Source organism: Cyrtonyx montezumae, unplaced genomic scaffold (assembly GCF_038088225.1).
Source record: "Cyrtonyx montezumae isolate F1298 unplaced genomic scaffold, pur_monq_1.0 scaffold_6, whole genome shotgun sequence".
Classification (NCBI taxonomy): Eukaryota; Metazoa; Chordata; class Aves; order Galliformes; family Odontophoridae; genus Cyrtonyx; species Cyrtonyx montezumae.
In genome coordinates this window covers 5,216,602-5,237,748 of record NW_027072067.1, presented here as the reverse complement: position 1 = coordinate 5,237,748, position 21,147 = coordinate 5,216,602, and the positions used below count along the sequence as shown (strand labels likewise).

The 21,147-nt window shown below is 35.4% G+C and overlaps 1 protein-coding gene across 1 annotated transcript in view; it reads right to left on the bottom strand.

Annotated features, from left to right (window-relative positions):
- The window catches only part of ERC2 (ELKS/RAB6-interacting/CAST family member 2), a 413,335-nt gene that overhangs the window by 318,926 nt on the left and 73,262 nt on the right, over positions 1 to 21,147 (bottom strand). The window contains exon 4 of the mRNA XM_065749769.1: positions 7,482 to 7,556. Coding sequence (XP_065605841.1) covers positions 7,482 to 7,556 — 75 coding nt within the window. The remainder of the gene's footprint in view (positions 1 to 7,481; positions 7,557 to 21,147) is intronic.

Below are 21,147 nucleotides of genomic sequence, written 5' to 3'. Positions count from 1 at the left end.
CTGGAAGCCAGCTGTGAGGTCCGTGCTGGGGCCTGTACCATTACGTATCTGTGTTAGCTCCCTGAAAGGTGTGGCAAAGCACTAATCTTTAGATAACACCAAGCTGGGAGACCAGGTGAAGCCCTCCTCGAACCTAAGGGACCGATACAGACAGGGTGAATGGGCAAGGAGGAACCTTACAAAACTGAGCCAAAAAAAAAAAAACAAATAGAAAGTACTGTGCCTGGAAATAAGTCCTTGCACTTGTATCCACCAAGACTGAATGCCTTGGGAGCAGCTCAGCTGCTCTTCAAAAACGACCTGGATGAAGGGATAGAATGCACTCAACATGTTTGCTGATGATACAAAGCTGGGAGGAGTGACTGACACACTAGAACGCTGTGCTACCATACAGCAAGACCTGAACTGGCTGAGAGCTGGGCAGACAGAAACCTTTTAAGTTTCAACAATGGCAAGTGCAGAGTCCTACGCCTGGGGAGGAATAACTACATGCATCAGAACGGATTAGGGGCTGATCTGCTGGAGAGGATGTCTGCAGAGAAGGACCTGGCTTTCCTGCCGAACAGCACATTGACCAGAGCCAGCAGTGTGCCCTTGTGGCCAAAAAGTCTAATGATATCTGGGTATACACCAGAAAAAGCATGTCTAGCAGGTTGAGGTGATTCCCCCCCCCCACCCCACCCCTCCATTCTGCTATGGTGAGGCCCCATCTGAAGTACTGGGTTTAGTTCTGGGTTCGTGACTTCAAGAAAGAATGGGAACTCATAGAAGGAGTCCAGGGGAGGGTCACAGAGATGTTGGGGGGCCTGCAACATCTCCCATATGAAGAAAGGCTGAGACAAAATATATTAAGCCCCATTGCACAGAAAACATCAGAAAATCACCATACTATGACTGTAGCAATCTACAGAACACAGAAATATGTTATTAAAATATGAAAATCAGCAGAGTAAAATCAAATTTCTTCAGTGAAAAACTATGCTTTCATTCAACAACTTTGTTCAATCGCACAGTAAAAGCCACAGCAAACAAGTCTATCCTGATATACAGTTCAAATCCAAAGAGAATGGCTCTGAAATGGATAGCTGGGTAAGAACTTGCTCACAGCTCTACAAAATGGTCACAAAACATTTTCTGTGCATCAGAATCCTGCTAAATATCCACGTGATAAGTGGCTGTGTATAACTGGTAATTCTGCAAATACACCAGAGAGGCTGCTGGCTTGCCAAGTAAACCTGAAAGTTTTCCAGTGCACAACTGCTGGAAAGCAAGCTCAAGGACAGCGCAGACAGCCTGGAGCTCCCAATGAGTACTGCCTCACAGGAAGCCGGGTTGGCTTACAGGATGGACAGGAAATTTTGACAGAATAGGCACATTCCCATTAAAATTTCCAATTCCACTGAATCAGCATTTTCCCACAGTAAACTTCAGTTGAAATACTTTCATCCAGCTCTTATTGTGGCACAGGGTCTGGCAAACATTCAGAAACTGAAATAGGAACAGATACCATATTTCCTTCAAACCACTAAGACTTATCTGCATTAGCAGCATTCTAACAAACCAAGTGAGTCTGTGTTGAATCTCAAAGAAGATTCCTTTGCAGCAATATTATGAGGCAGCCTGGCATTAAGTGGTACTAACAAACATCTTCTGCTCTCTACGACAGTTTTTCATTTTCTCAGTCAAGCCCTTAAATCTCTGTTGGTAAGACTATCCATTTCTCCCAGCAGTAACTGATACTACATATGCTTTTTTAAACAGTGTTGCAGACACTCAGCAAAAGAGGACAGGGCTTTATCAAGCCTTGGCCTAGTAGAAGTTAACCTCTCTGGAACATAAAGCTCAAGCTGTTTTTGTCCTGATGCTAACAAAGAAAACCACATTTCACAATGCAAAGGAGAGTGCCTCTACAAATTAATTTTCACAGTAATGTTTCAACTTATAAATCCAGCCCATACCAAAAAAAGTGCTACGGTACATTTCCTGAATGCTTAGGAAAGAACAAGGCAAAACTTTTGAAAAAAAATACAGCATACCTGTCTTTTATTCTCTGAATTGGTAAGTGATGAATGGTTACTCTTACATAATTTCAAATACCAGATACACTTAATAAAATATGCCCGTGTGTTACTTGGTGCTGCAACCAGTAGCAAATAAATGAAAAACCAGTTCTACCACAGCTTGCAAATAAATGCCAATATATACAAACACTATATTCAACTAGTCTTACTACAAACTTTTTCAAACTAATATGGAGAATACTGAGGTTTATTTTTAAAGAAAAGGGAAAGTGAAAGCTCATGCAGTTGCACTGCAAACACGTACACACATTTTCAGAACCAAATCCATACCTGAAATATCACAGCTGGATCAATACATAAAGATGGCTCTTTCTGCAATTAAGGTAAACCATAAATATTTTGAATTACAGCTTACCATTTTTAAAGACTTTAATTCTTGTTACTATATAAATTATATAAATTTCAGAATAGCCAATAATACTTCACAGTTACTCTTCATGCCTTACCAGCAGGCACCTCATTTCTAATTTTCGCTCTCAGAATCACTGGTTTAAGTCTGGAAATACATGAAGAAGATGCACAAATTTTGACCTGATTCAGGTGCTAGGAAGTACTTCCACCAAAAAGAATGAAATAATGAAAAATGTTTCCTTTCACTCTTTTCAATTGGTAAACGATTTTGAGTTGTAAACAATTTGGAAATGAGTCAATGAAAGATACTAGAGATCTGTTATCTGCCTACAAACAAAATACAACGAAGTATGCATGGTTGCAATGTCAATGAAAGGAATGCATTTCAATACACCAGGTTTGTTTTATGCTTAAGCAAACAAAGAGTTTGGCATGAGAAAAAAAATGTTATTTGATCATGTATATCTGTAGCCATAAAGTCACAAGCAACAGCTGTGAAAAATACCCTAGCCTCCCTTTCTGTGTAACAAGTAACAAAATCACATGAATGCTGTTAAATACTTATTTGCACCTTATGTTACTGCACATTTGCTATCTCTAGCCTCTGCATGCTGTATTTTTTTATTTTCAAGACTGCAGAGGTTCCATTTATATAATAGACATCTCACATAGGTATACTGACTACAGTATGCTCTGTCTGCTGAGCTCTTTATCCATACACGAAACTAAACTTGTAATATAATGAATAATTATACATCTGATAATCATCTTAAATGTTCTGATGGCTCTTATCTGAACAGTTCCCTGTTTATCAACACCTTATTTTTTAATCCACAGACACTAAAAGAACACTCAACCTTTCAGTAGTCACTGTGCCTGTGCCCAATCCTACTAAACTCTGCCTACACTCCTTGTTGAGCTCTTAGAGATAAAGGTAGGCTAGAATTTGACCTTGTATAAAACACAAGAAGAATCACTTAGTACCTAATAATGGCTCAACTTAAAATTATGTCAAATATTCAAACTAACTGTTATCCTCTGAGTTAAACAACTGAGACAGGTCTTACTTACATGCCTAATTGTCAGGAAAAAGTTGTGTACTATTATTCCAATGTCATGTCATCTGTACACAGCAATATATCCAGAACTGTAGGCATGCTCAATAGTTACATCTCTAAGAGATGTCTACATTTTTACCCTGACCAACAGATGAACTGACTAACCTAACAGCATCCTCTACAACTGTGAGTTACTTTCATGAAAAGTATTCTTTAAAAGTTCTCAAAGCAGCTGTTAGCAACTAAGATGCTGAATAAGTGGAAGGGGTTATGTTTTCCAACTCCTCAGAGTCACAGAACTATAGCCAGGATACATCCTGTGCTACCTTTAATTTGCCTACCTTCTTCTGCCTTTGTTACATAACACGAGTTACTCATAGTGGAATGGATGAGTATAATTCACTGACTCTTTATGGTCCTTATAACATTACAGTGAAGAAAACCAGTCAGAATGCCTTTTCTAATTCGTTCTAATGCAATGATGTATACCAATTACAACACTCAATATTCCCAAACTTCCCTGCTTGGGCCCTCTTCATCGGGCAGGGTATGGCCACAGTTTGCTGTACTAAAGAGTAAGCTTTTCCCTTCAGTGCTGCAGGGAAATTATTGCTTCAGCACTTGATCATTCAAAACAAATGTTCCTCTTCTTTGTTTTCTTTTTTTTCCCAAAAACAAATGTTGTCTGGATTAAGACAACTGAAATTAACTTGCAAACATTCCAAAGCTGGAATTTGTAATGAGAACTGATGTTTAGACATGTGAATTTCAACATCTTACATTTGTTCCCTTTTCAATATTAGGCCTATTTTAGACAGGTCAACCACAAAGCTGTGTATGGTCGTAGCAAAATAAAGGCTTATGTGCCCCAGAGCCCAGAAGCAGCTCTGCATCATGACTACATCCTCACTCCTGGCAAATGAAAGCTCTCACTATTACAAAGATCAGATTTTATAAAGCAGAAGATCACAGCACTCTCAGCTCTCCTGGGACGCAAATAAGAAAGACTTTGTCCTCATGAACAGACACTAGCAGAGCAGCTCTAACTATACAGTTATATTTTTATATTGTGTATGTGTCCCAATCCTGTCCCCCCTTTCCTCATTCTTTTCAAAGAATTTTGGTACAGAAAGCAACATTGCAAATTATTTTGAAAACATAAATTTTACACTGTTGATAATCCACATGGAAGACCATAAACTATTCTAAACCCACTATCTCAATATCCCAAAATTTTAAATTAAAAAGACTGAAAAATAATAGAAGAAGGTTTCTCAGACATGTTCTTCCCACATGTACAGGATAACAATTTTTTGCAAAAACACACATTTTAAATTTCATTCAGATATCTGAACTGGCATAAACAATGAAGGTCCAAGGGAAACACACATAAGAATATGGAATACTGAAAATAATGCACATTTCCATTGTTCCTATAATCCAAGCTAATTGTATTATTTAAAAGACAGACACAGCATTTGGGCACTACTGCTGCTCTTATTACTGTCTATTTACTGCAATGTCCAGACATGCTGAACTCATTTGCTCATAACAGAAGCCACTGGCAGAGTGAAGCCTTCAATTTGCACTTCCTTTAAAGAAGACTGAAATGAAGGACCATCATTAGTGTGTTTCAGGCAACACTGCCAACTCACAAATTATCTTGTGTATGGTATTTTTCCTCAAGACAGGTTCCAGATTCAGGGAATTATATGAAAATATCGGTTTTCCCATTTTAAATAAGCTTTTTTTTCTTTCATAATTGTAGGAATAAAAGACAAAACATTTAGTAATATTATACAGCAAGAAGAAGAAACTGCACTTCTGACTAAGATAGTTGTTTCATCACAGTTGTTTCACTCTGCAGATGAAATTAATAACTAAGTTTGATGTAAAACAGTGACCAAATAACAATCAACAGATGTAATATTGGCCCTCCTCAAACTGGTCTGTTTATTTTTGGTTGGTTGATCTCGTCTATGTTGTTGATGGGTTGGGAGGAATGTTGTTTGCTTTGTTTTGTTTTTAATTCTGATGTTGATTTTTAAGTCTTTTTAAAAGTAATATTCAGTTCTCCTTACTCAAAACAAGCAATGCTGTGCCTGCTTTTTAATCAAGTCTTATCAAGAAAACAAAATAAGGACAGTGGAATCTTAACACTCATTTTAAACATTTCAGTAATTGTAGAGAGCCCAGCAATTTGTAGGGTGAAGAAATAACAGTCTGGTTATAAAAGTAAAATAAAAAATGGAAGTGAATTTCACTGAAAAAAAAAATAGCTACCACAAAGTTGAGTTAATATCTGATATAATCACCTCAGCACCAACCAATGCTTGTACTCTGACTTGACTGTAGCTAGTACTGTCAGTCTTGGCAAATCACAGGCAGTTTGCAAATGAGAATACTTCTTTAATGCAGGGACATGAATAATATCCAATTCAACGCCCAACACTCAGTAAATTATCAGCATAGATAAGAATAGCTGCCATTTGTGATGCCACCACAAAGAGTTCTGTGAGTTCTCACAGCCTAGGTCTGTCTTCATTTACAGAGATGTCTCACTATAATTACACAGATTTTCATGACACTTAAAAATGCTCTAAATCATGTTCCAACACCAAGCACACATTAAATATTTTTACATAAAATTATTGTGCTTTTCTGTATAATTTCTGCACTATTTACTAAAAGATTTGATCATCAGTCCCTCCTATCATGGAATAAATGGCCTAGACTTGGAAATAATGACAAAAAATAACGGCAGAAATTGCTATCTAAATGTTTGCTAAATAGCACCTACTCAAGTGCTGACAAATGATGTTCCAAACACCCTGACAACCACCAGATATACAGCTTTAAACTCACTTCCTAGAACTTCTAATAAGTGGACTCACCTTCTTTCTAAATAAACTAATTCTCATACACTACAAAATGGTTGTGAAGTAAGAAATGGAGAAGTAAAGGAGAAAAAAGGAATGCTTTTGCTACATTTTGTGAGATGATTGTATGACAATTGTATGTCATAAGTATGCTGAATGCTGACTACTTCCAATAAACCCATTTTCTAATATATGGAAAATAGTGTGCTAGTTTCTTTGTTACAAATTAATCAAGCCTCTTTCAGTATACTTGGCTATTTAAAGAAACAAGAGGCGAACATTTATTGTCTTCCAAAGGAGACACATTTCTACCTTCTCAGACAAAGAATGCTTCACAACTTCACTGGGTATATGTTATTATATGCATGATGTTACAGGCCTTCAGATTTCACCTAATCATTAGTTCTGTGCAGTTTTAAACACAGAATGACTTTGGTCTGAAGGTGGAAGAATGATATACTGATTATTCTTAGCTTCACAGCAAAATAAGTTGAAATGTCAAAGCATGCACTTAGCAGTTTAAAGGGGGATGTTAGAAACTGAACTGTTGCGGATGAACTCCAGCAGGCAGCTCAGCACCACACAGCAGTTTGCTCATTCTCCTTCAGGGGAATGGGGGACAGAATTAGATGGGCAAGAGTAAGAAAACTTGCTCTTTAAGAGAAAACCAATTTAAGAGAGAAAGCAAAGCTGCACGTGCCAAACAGAACACAGAATTCATCCACTATGTCCCATGAGCAGGCAGACACAGAAGTGCTATGCCATGACTCTGAATGCTCTCCCCAACTCAGTTTTACTGCTGAGCATGACATAAGGTATATCTCTCAGGTCAGCTGAGGCTGTCTGTCCTGCTTGTATTTGCATCTTGCTGCTTGTCCATCCCAATCCACTTGCTGGGGGAGCAGAGCAAGAAACAGAAAGCCCTGATGCTGCGTGAGAGTAGCTCAGCAATACCTAAAATATTAGTGTGGTATCAACACTGCTTTGATCACATATCTGAAAGAGCACCTTGCAGGCTGCTGTGAGGAAAATTAACTCCATTCCAGCCAGATCCTGTACATGAGTTCAAGCTACAAAAAAACAGAGCAAAGGAAAGCATGCAAAGACAATACCTTCATTTCAATAACTGTTTGAAGAGCCTTCGTCTTTGCTGGCTCGGGCTGAAGTTGAGTTCTTCTATGCAATTCCTGCGGAGGAACACGATAGAAATAAGCCTGACGACTCATCTTTCCACTAAATTAATCACTCATGAATGTATTGTAGCAAAACAAAAGTCTGATGATCGGAGCATGCAACTCCAAATGCTACAGGTGCTTCCCTCTCTATAATCCCTCTAACATCACTGCAGTTTCTATCTTACGTTACAGTCAACTCTGCTGGCACATGCGCTATTACTGAAACCCCTATCAATAATTAATGTCAACTGTGACAAAGCCAGCAAGTAATTTATTAGTCCAAATACAATACTGCTGTTTCTGCCCAGATATCAAAATTTAATCCATTCAGTTGCAATACTAAATCAAATGCTTTTAAGAGTCACTCAATCTGTTGCTGTTCGTTTCTTTTAGTTTGTCTACTGAAATCACAAATAAGTCATTTAAAGACATTACATTTAAATTTGACATTTTAAAGACAGTAATTATGCAGTGGGTTGCACCCTCTAGCATAGCTATTACATTTAAGTTTTCCCGTTTTCATTTATTTTTTATGCATTTTACTCCACATGTGAGAAGAAAATAGAGTTAGCTGTTACATAAGGCATACAGTTAACATAGTTAATGCCTACTGGTCTTTATAAAACATGAGGACGTAGATGGCACCATTCAAGTCTTACAAAACACAGGAGCCACATCATTGTCTGAAGTATCTCAGTAAAAAGTTTGCACGTCAACACAGAACAATGCAGATTTGTAATGAAACATCATCCTTTAAGAATTTATACTTCTCACATGAGCAGTTAATAAGAAAGCAATACTGAAACAGGACAGATTTAGCCATGCAAAGGTCACCTCTAAAGGACATGGCTACCAAGGCAGGTATCTTTCTCACCCTGTTCATCCTGCATATCGGCACTCTAATTTTGTAACCATGAACTACAACTTTATGCATGGTAGCTGGGTTCATCCACTGCAAATACAGCTTAGCTGACCTCAGACTCTGAGCTAATGTGTCTTCTAAATCATGCTTCTTCCAGATCATACTCATGAATTCAGAAAAAAAAGTCAAAAAAACACATCATGATCCCAATTGTGTCTACCACCACAGATTGCAAACATTCAGTGATTTTATAGTAGTTAACACTGATAACTTAGCCAATGACTAAACTTCTTGGAATCCCCAGAAATATAAGTCCTCTAACAAAGAAGAGAGAGAGTTGGATATACTCCATCTTGCGTATTCTATTTTGCTCATTCTCTGTATATTTCATGTAAGAGATGTACAAAAACTTAATTGTCAGATAAACTGCTAAAATAGATTCTGATCTCTAGCAGCTTATTGCTTAAAATTGTGCCAAAATACAGCAAATCTGCTAGAGTCAAATTAGGTGCACATGTCATAATGCATACCTATAGTTAAGTAGGTCTGTAGGCCTTCATTGTTTTTCTGGAAAATATTATGTATATTCCCTTATAAATTAAATATATGCATATGTTCAAATTATTTCTAACATGAGAACAGCAAATTTCTGTTTTTGCACTGATCATTTAAGAAAGCACATCTGAAGGTGTGCTCGCCTTGGGTTTTGTACTTAAAACCAATTTTCCACATTTCAAATAGAAAAATCTTTGCAAGTCACCTACCTACATCAGGAATCTCCCAATCACCACCCACTGTTTACCTCAGATGAAACAAGTGCACCATGGTAAATATTTTAGAAAAATAAGTGTGTGTCATGGATTTGTCATAACATCCTCCTACAAAAGGAGGAAAAATAGCTGGCCAGTTGTACCATTACTTGATCAGCAAAAGTTACAGCTAACTTTAAGTCCAGACTTTGCTCTCCAAGGCCATATAAACCAAGCTGGAATACAAGCAGGATTCCATACATTTCCCAGGGAGGCAAACCAGAGTTTCCACTCCCTAAGCCAAAGACGAATAGACTGCCAAAGATGAGTATCCCTAGATGTCTATCATAGTATGAAGCCTTGCCTCATAATATGCTTCCTGTTTGCGTTATGAATCAATCTGATCCCGGCTGATTTAAAAGCTTTCCTTTCCTAATGGTAAAATGATGCAGGCAAAGATTCTGGAGAAGATCAGAATATTACTCACACTTTTCTGTGGGTTTTCTTCCAATCAGTTTCAAACGTTTGGATACTCCCACTAGACTCAGAATTTATGTTTTTCTATGCACACATTTTTTGGGGGGTGGTACTGATTTTGGGATATACTTTTGGGGTACTGATTCAAAGATACTACCGCTTCATGAGTATAACTTCTACTGATCATTTTACAGTCTGAGGTCATCTGAAAAGTTTCAAATTTCAAACTAGATCTTTATCCATTACATCATTTTTGGCATGATACTGTTTTTCTTTTAAATTTCCTTTTCTAAAATGCCCACAGACCCTGATGAAATTCTAGAGGTGTTGGTTCATTTTTTGTTTTGGATTGTTTTTTAATAAAAACGAACAAACAACCCACACAAACTGGAAACCCACACCTGCATTCAGTCACATGGAACTCTTGCTACTTACATCCATGATAAAATACTTTTACCATCAGTTCTGTACCATCAAGGTCTAAACTACTAATATGTCAGAGATGTACTCATTTACGAAATTACTCTTTCATTAAGTTCTGACATCTGCAATTTCACTGTTTCACTGCAATTGCTAGTTCATCTGAGTAACCAGTTCTTACACACACATTAATTATAATTCTGCATAATCAGATGCCCACACCACATAATGAGCACTGGGATTTCATAATGGTCGTTAGTTGTCACAATTATTAATACACCCACACTAAATTGACAGGTAATTAGATCTTTTTCTTCACATGTTCTTATAATCTTAATTCTACACAAAAAGAAGTCTCAAATCAAGACTGTCTGTTGCTTTCTCCTTCCACGTGTCTGAGATATTACAGTAGCATTTCATTTTGTATCAAGTAACTTCAGCACAGAGTTTTACCATTAATTTAAACACCAAAAAGCATCAAGAAGAGGCAGCTCATATTATAAAAATTGTGAAAGAGTTCTGTTCCTTTGTGGAAAAACTAATAACAATACCTCACAAGATTTTCTCATTACTGTCTAGTATTCAACACCTGCACTACACAGCATCTGGTATATTAACACAATACTAATTTAAGCCAAAACAAAACTGCCTTTTCATTCCAGCTTTGTTGTATGACATTTCATCATTTGGTTGGAGGAAAGCCAAGATGCTACAACCTGATCTTTCTTTCATTTTGCTTCTGGTGTATTTTATTATGGTTGCTAAGATTTCAATGAGTCTGTTCTTCTGATTAGATGAGATTGAGCTGAAAGACTTCAATAAAAGTTTACCTCAACACTGCTGATGCAGTAGAAGATTTTACCTTGCCTTTACGCAAAACTGCCTCAAATGGTGTTACACAAAGTAATAGGATGAAAAAGGACTTTTGCAGACAAACAGGCAGTTAAGGGATGTCACCCAACTCATAAAACTGTCACAGTAATTGCATTTCAAGTGGTAGTCCTTCACTGAGTAAAGAACAGAAAGAAAGTGGAAAATTGAAGCTGTGTAAGACTGAAGAAAACACTCAGGACTTACAAAAAATAAGGACATAATAAAAAGATATCAGGCTAATAACCAAAGAGAGAAGATGATTAAATGACAGCAACTGTACATAAAGCAGTGTAACTATAGGAGCGAAAAGCCATTCTATTAGTAAATCTAGATTTTTATATTTCTAATTAGAATGTACAAGACTTAAAAACACAGCAGGTAATGGTAACTCTCAAGTAACTCAAAAAAGCAGACTATTTCCATTCTCTTGGCAAAGAAATTCATGGTATTCTATACTACCCAGTTGTACAAACATGAAAACTTAAATTGGGAGTGTATTAATGTTTCTATCAGTTATTTCATTTATGTAAAAGCACATCCACTCACCAGAAGAGTCTAAAGAGCACTGTCTCTTCAGACAAAACTACCACTGAAAATATCAATCAAATCATACTTTATCAGAATAGTACAAAAATGTAACTTACAGGAATTAATTTCTTTTTAATGTATAAGCTTATCTTCTATTTTCTGTATTCTATCTCTCTCCATCTACCCCTATTCAAAATGTTATCACAGTAATTTAGAAGAAAGTACAGTTAAGAAAACCTTATCAAACTACTTGTCTGGAAACAATAATCTTGCAACACAAAAAAATTATATGTTTGACTCCAATGCTTAGTAAAATATAACAACTGCTAGGAAGGAGCCTAAAGAGTCACACTGCCATTGGTCTTCTTTTAATGAGGTACTACCAACCCATAAACATATGAGCTTTATAAGAACCATGTAAGTTTTGACAGAATTTCTCAACCAATGTTTATAGCTTGAAGAAATTAAAGAATGAATAAAAGCATATGAAATTAAGAATTATGGGAAACAATAACAACTTGATTGCTATGTGAGTTCTTTATTCAAGAAAGTTACTTCATAAAATAGGTGTATTAGAATTTCACTTCTCAGTTAAGCCAGCTATTCAAGGTGTCCCTCCATTTAGCATTTTAACAGCCAGCTATCAGTTGTGAAGAGCACAGAAGAATTTATAAGTAAGTTTCATGAATTAAGCACTAAAGAAGCTCTGAAACACACATCAGTACTCCAGCACCACAGACAAGCTCAGGAAGAACCTCTGCGGTCTCAGTATTAGTCTTGAATAACTGTTTTGAAACCACTTCCTACCTAGACTACCAAGGAAAACTTAGACACGTGACAAAAATGGGGGAGGGAGGGTGGTTTTCTGAATTTTTCATGTTTCTGTTTGTTATTTGTGGGTTTTTTGGATAGTCTTTTTGTTATTTACATTGATCATATTTCCATTTATTCTTGAACTCGTGCATAAAACAAGGACTTACAATGTGTTCTACCAGCGTGCCTAAAGACAGATTCCAAGAGAAAATAGCATGAGCTTCAGAAACTCAGATTTTGACTTGCATGACAAAAACACCTTAGGTTAGCACATGTGTTGGCATGGAAGAGCATCCTCTGGCAAGAGACTATGCAGAATAAGTTTCAAGCAAATAGGTGATTTGTGTACGGAGTTTGAAATGCATGGGGGACAACACAGTTTGTAATTGAAAGCACATAGAATGTTTCCTGAAAGGAGCTACTGTAACTCTACTTTCACCAGAACTTTTGACCGTCACTTTCTTGTGTGAAAGAACAGAATAGAATGAACAAAAACCTAGAAGATCCTGTCTTGTTTTTTGCCCAAGACCAATATTTTTTTCTCTTTCCAAAACAAACTCTCAAAATGAAAGTATTATTGCTTCACAAGTACATTCAAAGAAAGAATATTGTTGATAGCTTTCTCTATTCATATGTATTAGAACAAGTGCTAGTCAATTACGTACAAAAAATAAATTTCAGGTCATCACTTATGCAATATATATATGCACAGAAGCATCCCAGCAAGACTTCCTCTACTCTTTACTACGTATACAAAGTTTAAAACTGCATGGAAAATCATGTGAAACAAGCTGAAATGTAAGAGCTGTGACTGTCTCATTCTATAAACGTAAAAAGATGAAGAGTAATATCCATATTACTGCATTCTCCACTTCCCACCCTATGAACAAATCCAGTGATTTCTGAATTTCTATTCTGCATCTGTGCTCAAATCCAGGGAGGAAAATAAAACAAGATTTAATTTTTATTTGTAAAAGAGAAGTGAAATAATGCCAGAAATAAAGTGAAACTCTACTACTCTTAGGCAAATTACTACATACTTCATGTACTTGCTGGATAGCTTACTGAATAAATGAGCAGTATGATGACTTCTCTCTAGCTGGTGTTAATACACACAGTTTTAAATGTTATTCACCTTTTTTGGTGGAAATCAGATTTATAAATTTGTTAATGTTAAAACTTCAATTCTTTTCAAAGTGTCACTGTAAACAGTCTGTACTGACCAAAAAAGAGTGCTGGGCAGCATGCACATTCCCATGTTGCAATAGTGCTTTAAATTGATCAGCATGGGACATTTTTAATATAAAAAATTGTGGTTCCATAAGTGCAACTAATAATATCTATTAAAATTATTATTAATGATATACTGTAATCATTTTTCTAGCCTACCTTTTATTGTATCCCATACTGTCTTTTTTCCCATTTATGCTGGCTCAGTGAATTCACCAGCTACAATAATTTATGGGTTTGATTTTCAGTTCCCTTATTCTCCAGGAAGTGCTTTCCAGAATATGGGTGGGTTTTATTTACATGCATTTAAAATTATTGCTGGTATAAGCTATTTAGTATTAAACATCAGTCCCTAATCAGCAAAGCTAACAAACATCAGAGTTAGTAATACTTCATATATGTAAGCTTCTTGGCTCTTTGGTATAGAATTTTAATCCTAAGTTTTGTGGTAATATTTTAACCTTCTTCAGAATTGGAATTATATGACTTGAATCATGACTGGGGTAAGATATCTCACCATCAGAGCCTTTGATATGTAAGTGGAATTATTCTCCCCACTAAAGATACTCTCTAAACATCTGACTTTGTTCTTCAAATTCTTCAGTTATTTCGAAAGGCCTTGAGTTTTCCATCTGAAAATAAAGGGAGAAACTGCACACCTTTAAATGCTTGTGTTATTTGTAACAGTGTTGATTACAAGGAACAAGTATCCAGCAGCTGGAAGTAAATTAGTTTAAATTTGAACTGGAATAGTTAATTATAAAGGTAAACATAAATATTCAAAATTATTTTTGTACTTTATGTTAGCACTGTATTAGCAAGCACTTCAGTGCTTACTGCAATGTAATTCATCTTTTTGCACACATCTGTCCTTATCTTTACTTAGATTTTAGTATCTCCATCATGGGAAGCTATTGTTGCATCACATAATCATTAGAACAAGCAGATCTGCATTTTAAAACATAATTACAAAGACAACAGTCATCACACTGTCATCCTATGGAATGTCAAAGATTTCAGAAATCAATCAACAAAATTCTCTCCCTTACACACTCAGGAAACTATCATCTGCACATTCCTCAGCAGTTAATGCATGTACTGATAAAATAAATGCAAAAAAGGCCTGTCTATATCCTAAATTCTATATCCACCAGCCTATTCTTTTTTTTTCCTGCTGTTACATATAAACATGAATATTATTTGATCAGCTTTCTCCACTACATAGAATTTGAATGTGCAACATAATACCTTAAAATAAACAACTATATATAGTAGTAAAATGAACTGCTGATTGATAGAAATCCTATACAATTTACAGGTTATGGAAGTATATTACAGAGAGCAACACAATATCACTAACCTAATTCTGCGTAAGGGATGGATCGTATTTGTTCCAATTTCAGCATTTCTTTTTCAGTTTTGATTTTAGAAAGAAAAATCTCATAAGCAACACTGAACAGACAAACTATCTTAAAAACCCTTAGAAATCTAAAGCTATCGAATATTTTCACTTTCAAAGTGTTAAATTAAATGATGGATAAGAATATAGTTGCAATTGCTTTGTTTTTCCCGTTGCCTTTAATCTTTGTTTTTTGAAGATAACAATGAGAATGCAATTCAAATTTAGATAATCGATTTTTTCATAGAAAATAAGTTCTATATTCATGCTTGACAAAAAAAATGAGACACTCGGCACTCGCCTTTAAAAGTAAAGAAAATGACATCCTTACATCTAGCAGAAACCAAACCAATCCAGAACAGTCCAAAGTCAGTCTTACTCAGCAGGAAAGAAGTAAGGAGTGATGTCTAAGTATTTAAGACTACAAAACATGCATTCTACTCAAAATTATATTCTGTAAATAGCCACAATGCATCATTGTACAACCTCATTTCAGTCAGAACAACCTAATATAGAGCTGACTTTATATGAGAATACTGGAGTGAAGGAAACACTAGCAGTGCCACCTACAAAAACAATTTATCACACAAGACTTTGCTTCAGATTTGCACTTCGTCTATACTGCACATGCACAATACCTTGAGTAAACCATCCCAGCTATGCAGTAAACAATCTATTCAAAAAATTATTATCCAGATGAATGCTTATCATTCTGTGAAATCTGTCAAGAGTTTGTTAACCTTAATGTTCATAATACAAAAGAGAAAATCCACTTAGCATCTGCTCCAATTCTTTCTCCATTCTTGGTACTTGGCATCATCTGTTTGAGTTTCCTCTTTCATTCTTACCTTTTAATCTGACCAAAAAACAAAAACAAAAAAAAAAGCCCTGAACTGAAAATACAAGTAGGAGAAGGACAAGATAAAGATATTTGATAGCCTACATTTAAAAACAAATAAATAAATGAATGCAGCTTAGTTTTCTCCACAGACGTGAATCAAAAGATTGTCCACTGAAATTGCTGGATTATCTGTTGTGATTAAAGTCAGACCCTAAAGGAGAGTTTTTTAGATCTTCAGGAATTCACATCATGTTGATGACTGGAAAATTTATATGATAATGTACGATATGGAACACATTGCCACATGAAGTTACATTATGTATTAAAAAATACAACACTGCGTAATGAACAGAAGCTGTAACAAATATAACTAATGTTATTTAATATTTTCCATTTTATACTTAATAGGCACTCAAAATACCTCAGAAAAATATGGGGTTTTGTACCCTCTGCAGCCAGATTTGGGGAATGGCTGAAAGCAGGTAAACAAAAATGCTTTAATATCCTAAGAAAATAATAGGTTTTATATACATTGTCTGATTTCCACATCTATATCCTTACACTTAAAAATTGGAGTTACTGCTATTTTAAACTGTCATCTTTGCTTCAAAATAATGGCATCTCAAGGATTTCTGATCTTTTTGTAGAAGAAAAGAACTGAGAGAGTTTTCTGCTAGGATTCCATAGCTCACAAAGACTTTTTTTTTCATACTACCTTCACACATTACAATCCACACTTATTATGCAGTCAGAAAATATTCTGGCTCAGTCAGCTCTCACATTCATCTCACACAAACCATTGTTTTAACCTTGCCCAAGATGTTACATTTCTCATTTACTTCATATATATTCCTTAGGTTTTTATGTGCTTAGACAAGGTCAGCCTCAACAATCATTTCAAATATGGTAGTTTAGTTTACATGCCTTGCCAATCCTGCCTTTGAGAAATTTGATCTATGCCTCCTATAAATCATTAGAGAACCTGAACCTTATTTTGTTCCCTAGCTTTGGTGCATATTACTGATTGAACATGCCAGTTCCTCAATCTAGGTATAAATATCATTCATATATATCCAATATTTTTCATTTGTTACTACTGTGTATTTACAAGCTGGCAGCAAATATGGAATAGATTACACTGACGCTAAACAACAAGGAAAAAAAGCTAGTAACTTTCCTATCAATTCTACTAATTGATAGATTTTCCATAATTAAATATAGCAATAGACTTAACTGTTATCCAAGCCCTGCTGACATCAAATAACAAAGTTCATGCATAAAAATCCAAAACCAAGAGTCATAAATGGTTGAAGGTTAAAAAACTACAAGACGTAGGCCCAAAATACAAAGAGAAAGAAAAACGTGTAGGGTAAGAAACCAAAACTTAGACATTATAAAAATTTACCTGGTGGAAACTTGCCAACTGCTTAACTCTGGTGGCATATTACAGAAACAATTCATCTTGTACTGTGCTCATTCCATTCCTTCTTGGTTAAATACTATCTGGATATTTACAGCTCTCTGTGGACTTGTCTACTACAATCTAGAAGATTGTCTCAGTCCCTACATCTTATCACATAACTTTCATTTCCAAAATCACTTCTTGACATATCCTGCCAATTGATAGAGTTAACCAGCAAATGTCTAAAATTCTTGGCATCAAATCCTGCCTAACAAATCTCTTCAGTAACAGACCCATAGTCCTCACCTCAGCATGCTAAAACTCCCCTGATATATATACATTATTAATTTCCTATTCAGATATTGTTGTGTTCCATTTTTCAGAAGACTGAATTTCAAGGCTAGACTTCATTGGTCAGCAGGTCTCTGTGAACCAATGGTTTAACTATTTCCTTGTTTACATCAGTCTAAGTCAAGTGTAATACTAATCAATTACATCATCCTAATGTAAAGTCACTGCAAATGAGATAAGTCCATTAAGCATACTAGAACAGAAGAAAGTATCACACAGTGTAACATATAAACTTTCACTACATGTAGAGGCAATAAATAGAAAAAGATACAATATTCCTGTTCCATAGCAAAACATACCAACAATAAGATACCTTTAAAAAGTTAGGTCTCAAAAAAGCACTTCCTCCATACCACATCACTGTAAGCAAAGTTCTGGAAGAGCATATCACTTTAAGAAAATCTTAACACCAAAGATTTTTGCATTTGTAATAAAGGCATATTGAAAAATAACAGGTCTATATACATAAATTAAAAGCTCTTTGCACTTTTGTGTGATAGTACTTTATTTAAAACATATTTACAACATGAGAAAGTATTTCTAAAGCAAAAACAATTGTGGTGTAATCCTTTTCAAGATGACTTCTTCCGATCTTTCTATCTTACATGGAGGAAATTAGAAGTATACTGGATGATTTCACCATAGGTGTGACCTAAAAGAAAACAAAGCATAATAGTACTTCAATTTTCTTTCTTTTCTTAACAGAGCCATTAGGTAAAAAGATTCTGTACTCATCTGTCATGCTCATGCAGCATTGTAAGACACAGCTACTTTATAGTTCATGTATTAAATGGGAAGAGGTATGAATCAAGGAACTTTGTTACCTGCCTCAATATAGTCTTTCAAGCGGGATCATCTGTTTCTGACCCTTCTCTTATGAAGGCACGTCCCACCAGATCACAAGAGCTTGCAAAACAAAACAGGGGAAAAAAAAGTGATGCATAGCTTTTATCATAACTCAATTCCTTAAAAAAATACATTAAAAATTAAAAAAAATGATAACTGAAATGTAATGATAAATTTAACTGAAAAATTAAAAAAATGATTCTAAAAGACATGCACAAAATGTTGATTCTGTGATGAAAAACATAAATATGACAGCAACTGACAAATAAGTCTTTCACTGTAATAAACTTACCACAGAAAAGCTTGCACAACATCTGTGGCTGCAGTCATGAGTGTTCACTGAAGATGTGGGCCACCCTGAAGGCCCCTTAGCTCTTCTGCTACACCCTAATGATCTCTGCACCTGTGGTTGCTGAATGCATGCAAAATAATCCCTATGTACAGAATAATTACCTATTTCTGTGTTTATTTGCTTTATCAATCAAAGACTGTTTCACTGAATGAGAATTGACCAAGTTAAAGACACTTTTAGCTAAGAGAATAAAGTAGAATAAGCACTGAAGTTACACTTAAGATGTTAGTTCCCTTTCCTACCTTCAGAAATAAGTTCTGAATCTCAAAACCTCTCTGGATGCTACAAATTCATTTTATAGTAAAACAGCTTTCAAAATTAGTCATGGACATTCTTTCATTTGTCATTGCTTATCTGATAGTTATCAATTGGTTTGCAATGATTTATAATAAACCGTATTTTGACATTTAGCATTATTATCTTTGAATTTCTTGTTTTTCTTTGGTTTGGTTGGATGTTGATGGTTGGTTTTTGTTGTTTTTTTTTTGTAGTGTTGTGGTTTTTTTAAATAGTTATAGAATACCTGGTTTATTTTTACACTGTATTGTTCATAAACACTATCGGACTTGCTCTTAATGTAGTTTTTCCTAAGGTTTAGTTATATATTTTTACAACAGTCATGCACAAAATGCTCTAAGCTCACTTTTTAAGCAAATATCAGCCCACTTAACAACATTCAAATATAGATATTTGTAACATATAACATTTGGATGTTAATCACTATTTGCCTTCAGACATTTACATCTTGAAAAGTAATAATCTACACATATCAGCTGAGGAGAAAACAAGCTCAGTAATTATAAATATTGGATTTTCTACTTAAGGTCAAAAAACCATGGATTGAGGTGCTTGACCAGAGACGCAAACTTTCAAGGTTGAGTAACAAAAGACATGTCTCCAAAAAAGGACTAAGTATCAAAGGAAGAGCAACTCATACACAGCAGCAATAGGTGGACACAGTAAGAAAGTTGATGGCACAATGACTACAGGTAATTTCAAGCTTCTCTCACTGTTCAAAATCCTATGATCCCCTCATAATCTGAAATACTCAAATCAAACCAAATTATCTGAATATTTTCATAGAAGGAAGGTGAAGCAATTAAAGAAACCTGTTGAAGTTAAACAGAGAAAGAACTATTGAAAGTGAGAAGCACTAAACAGCATTATCCTCCATATACTGCTTCAAAAACCTACGTCATAATGTTCAGTTGCAGAAAATATCTGCAGTGAATTTTTTTTAGGTGCAAGCACAAAAGCAGGATTACTATCTTACAATGGCAAGTTTTCTCAATTATTTCAACCTGGCAGATCACTTCTTTGGGAAAAAAAAAAGGACAGCAGGATGTTATATTTACAAAGTAAGACTAAAATAGGTTGTTAGTATAGGTATTTAGAATGAATGCATTTACATGAAACGCTTCTTGCTTCTATCGTTTACCTTCTGCACACATTCAGAAGTGCTCTACCAACACGGGCATATTAACTGTCCTGCTCAAAACTAAGACCCTTCCAAACTACAGAGCATTTGCCATCTTCCTGGTGAGCCTCAGCTTCAATATGAAGAAAGATGTTAATAAAGAGCATAGAACACTCACTCCTCCTATTCTGGAGCACCTGAAAGACAGACACAGTGATTTCCTCCTCTAAGATTGAAAATCACGTTTCTCTTCTCCCAAAGGAGCACCCTGGAGTGATGGACATCATATTCCACCTCTTCCATTGAAATTTCTTTGAACAGAAAAAAGTCCAGATCCACTGATACAAAGGAGATACGGAAGTCTCTACATTCATCAGGAGGCTGAACTGCAGCTTTCACATCATCACTGCCAACAACTCTCTTTCTCCTGTATCTTAGAAGAAACACGCAAATGCTGTTCACTTTTCAGAAACTTGCATGTACCTGTTTTTCAGAGAAGACTTACAAGTACGAAGTGGTTAAGGGATGCAGGGCAGTCACTTCAAACCACTAAAAACTGTCTTCCTACATGAATGTTACTCTTTCTAATTTCCTCAGAGACTAAATTTATTACATCATTATGAAAACATTAGCACAAAAAATTAGATTATTGCTAATCCAATCTTCAAATATTCCTCTGGTAAATATGACATTCCCATAAATGCAGAACTTCTGTCAAGCTGTTAGGAAAGTTAGTGAGTTTTCACTCCAGTCATTCTGGAAAACCCTGAGCTGCCATGAAATTTACTATTTAAGTAGAGCTTTTGGAGACTAAAATCTAGTGTTTTACTGAGCTATGACAAAGACTTATTTTTCCTTGCAAATAATATGACATTTACTTATAATTATCATTTGCTTACTTTAGAGAGTTTTGCATTGTAAAGTTTTGTGCCTCTCTTCCAAAATCTAACTGCATTAATTTCTCACAAGCTGCAAGAATGGTGTAAGATGTAGAGAGTAGACACCTGTAACTTTATTTGACCATAAGCAACTGCTTACCTGCT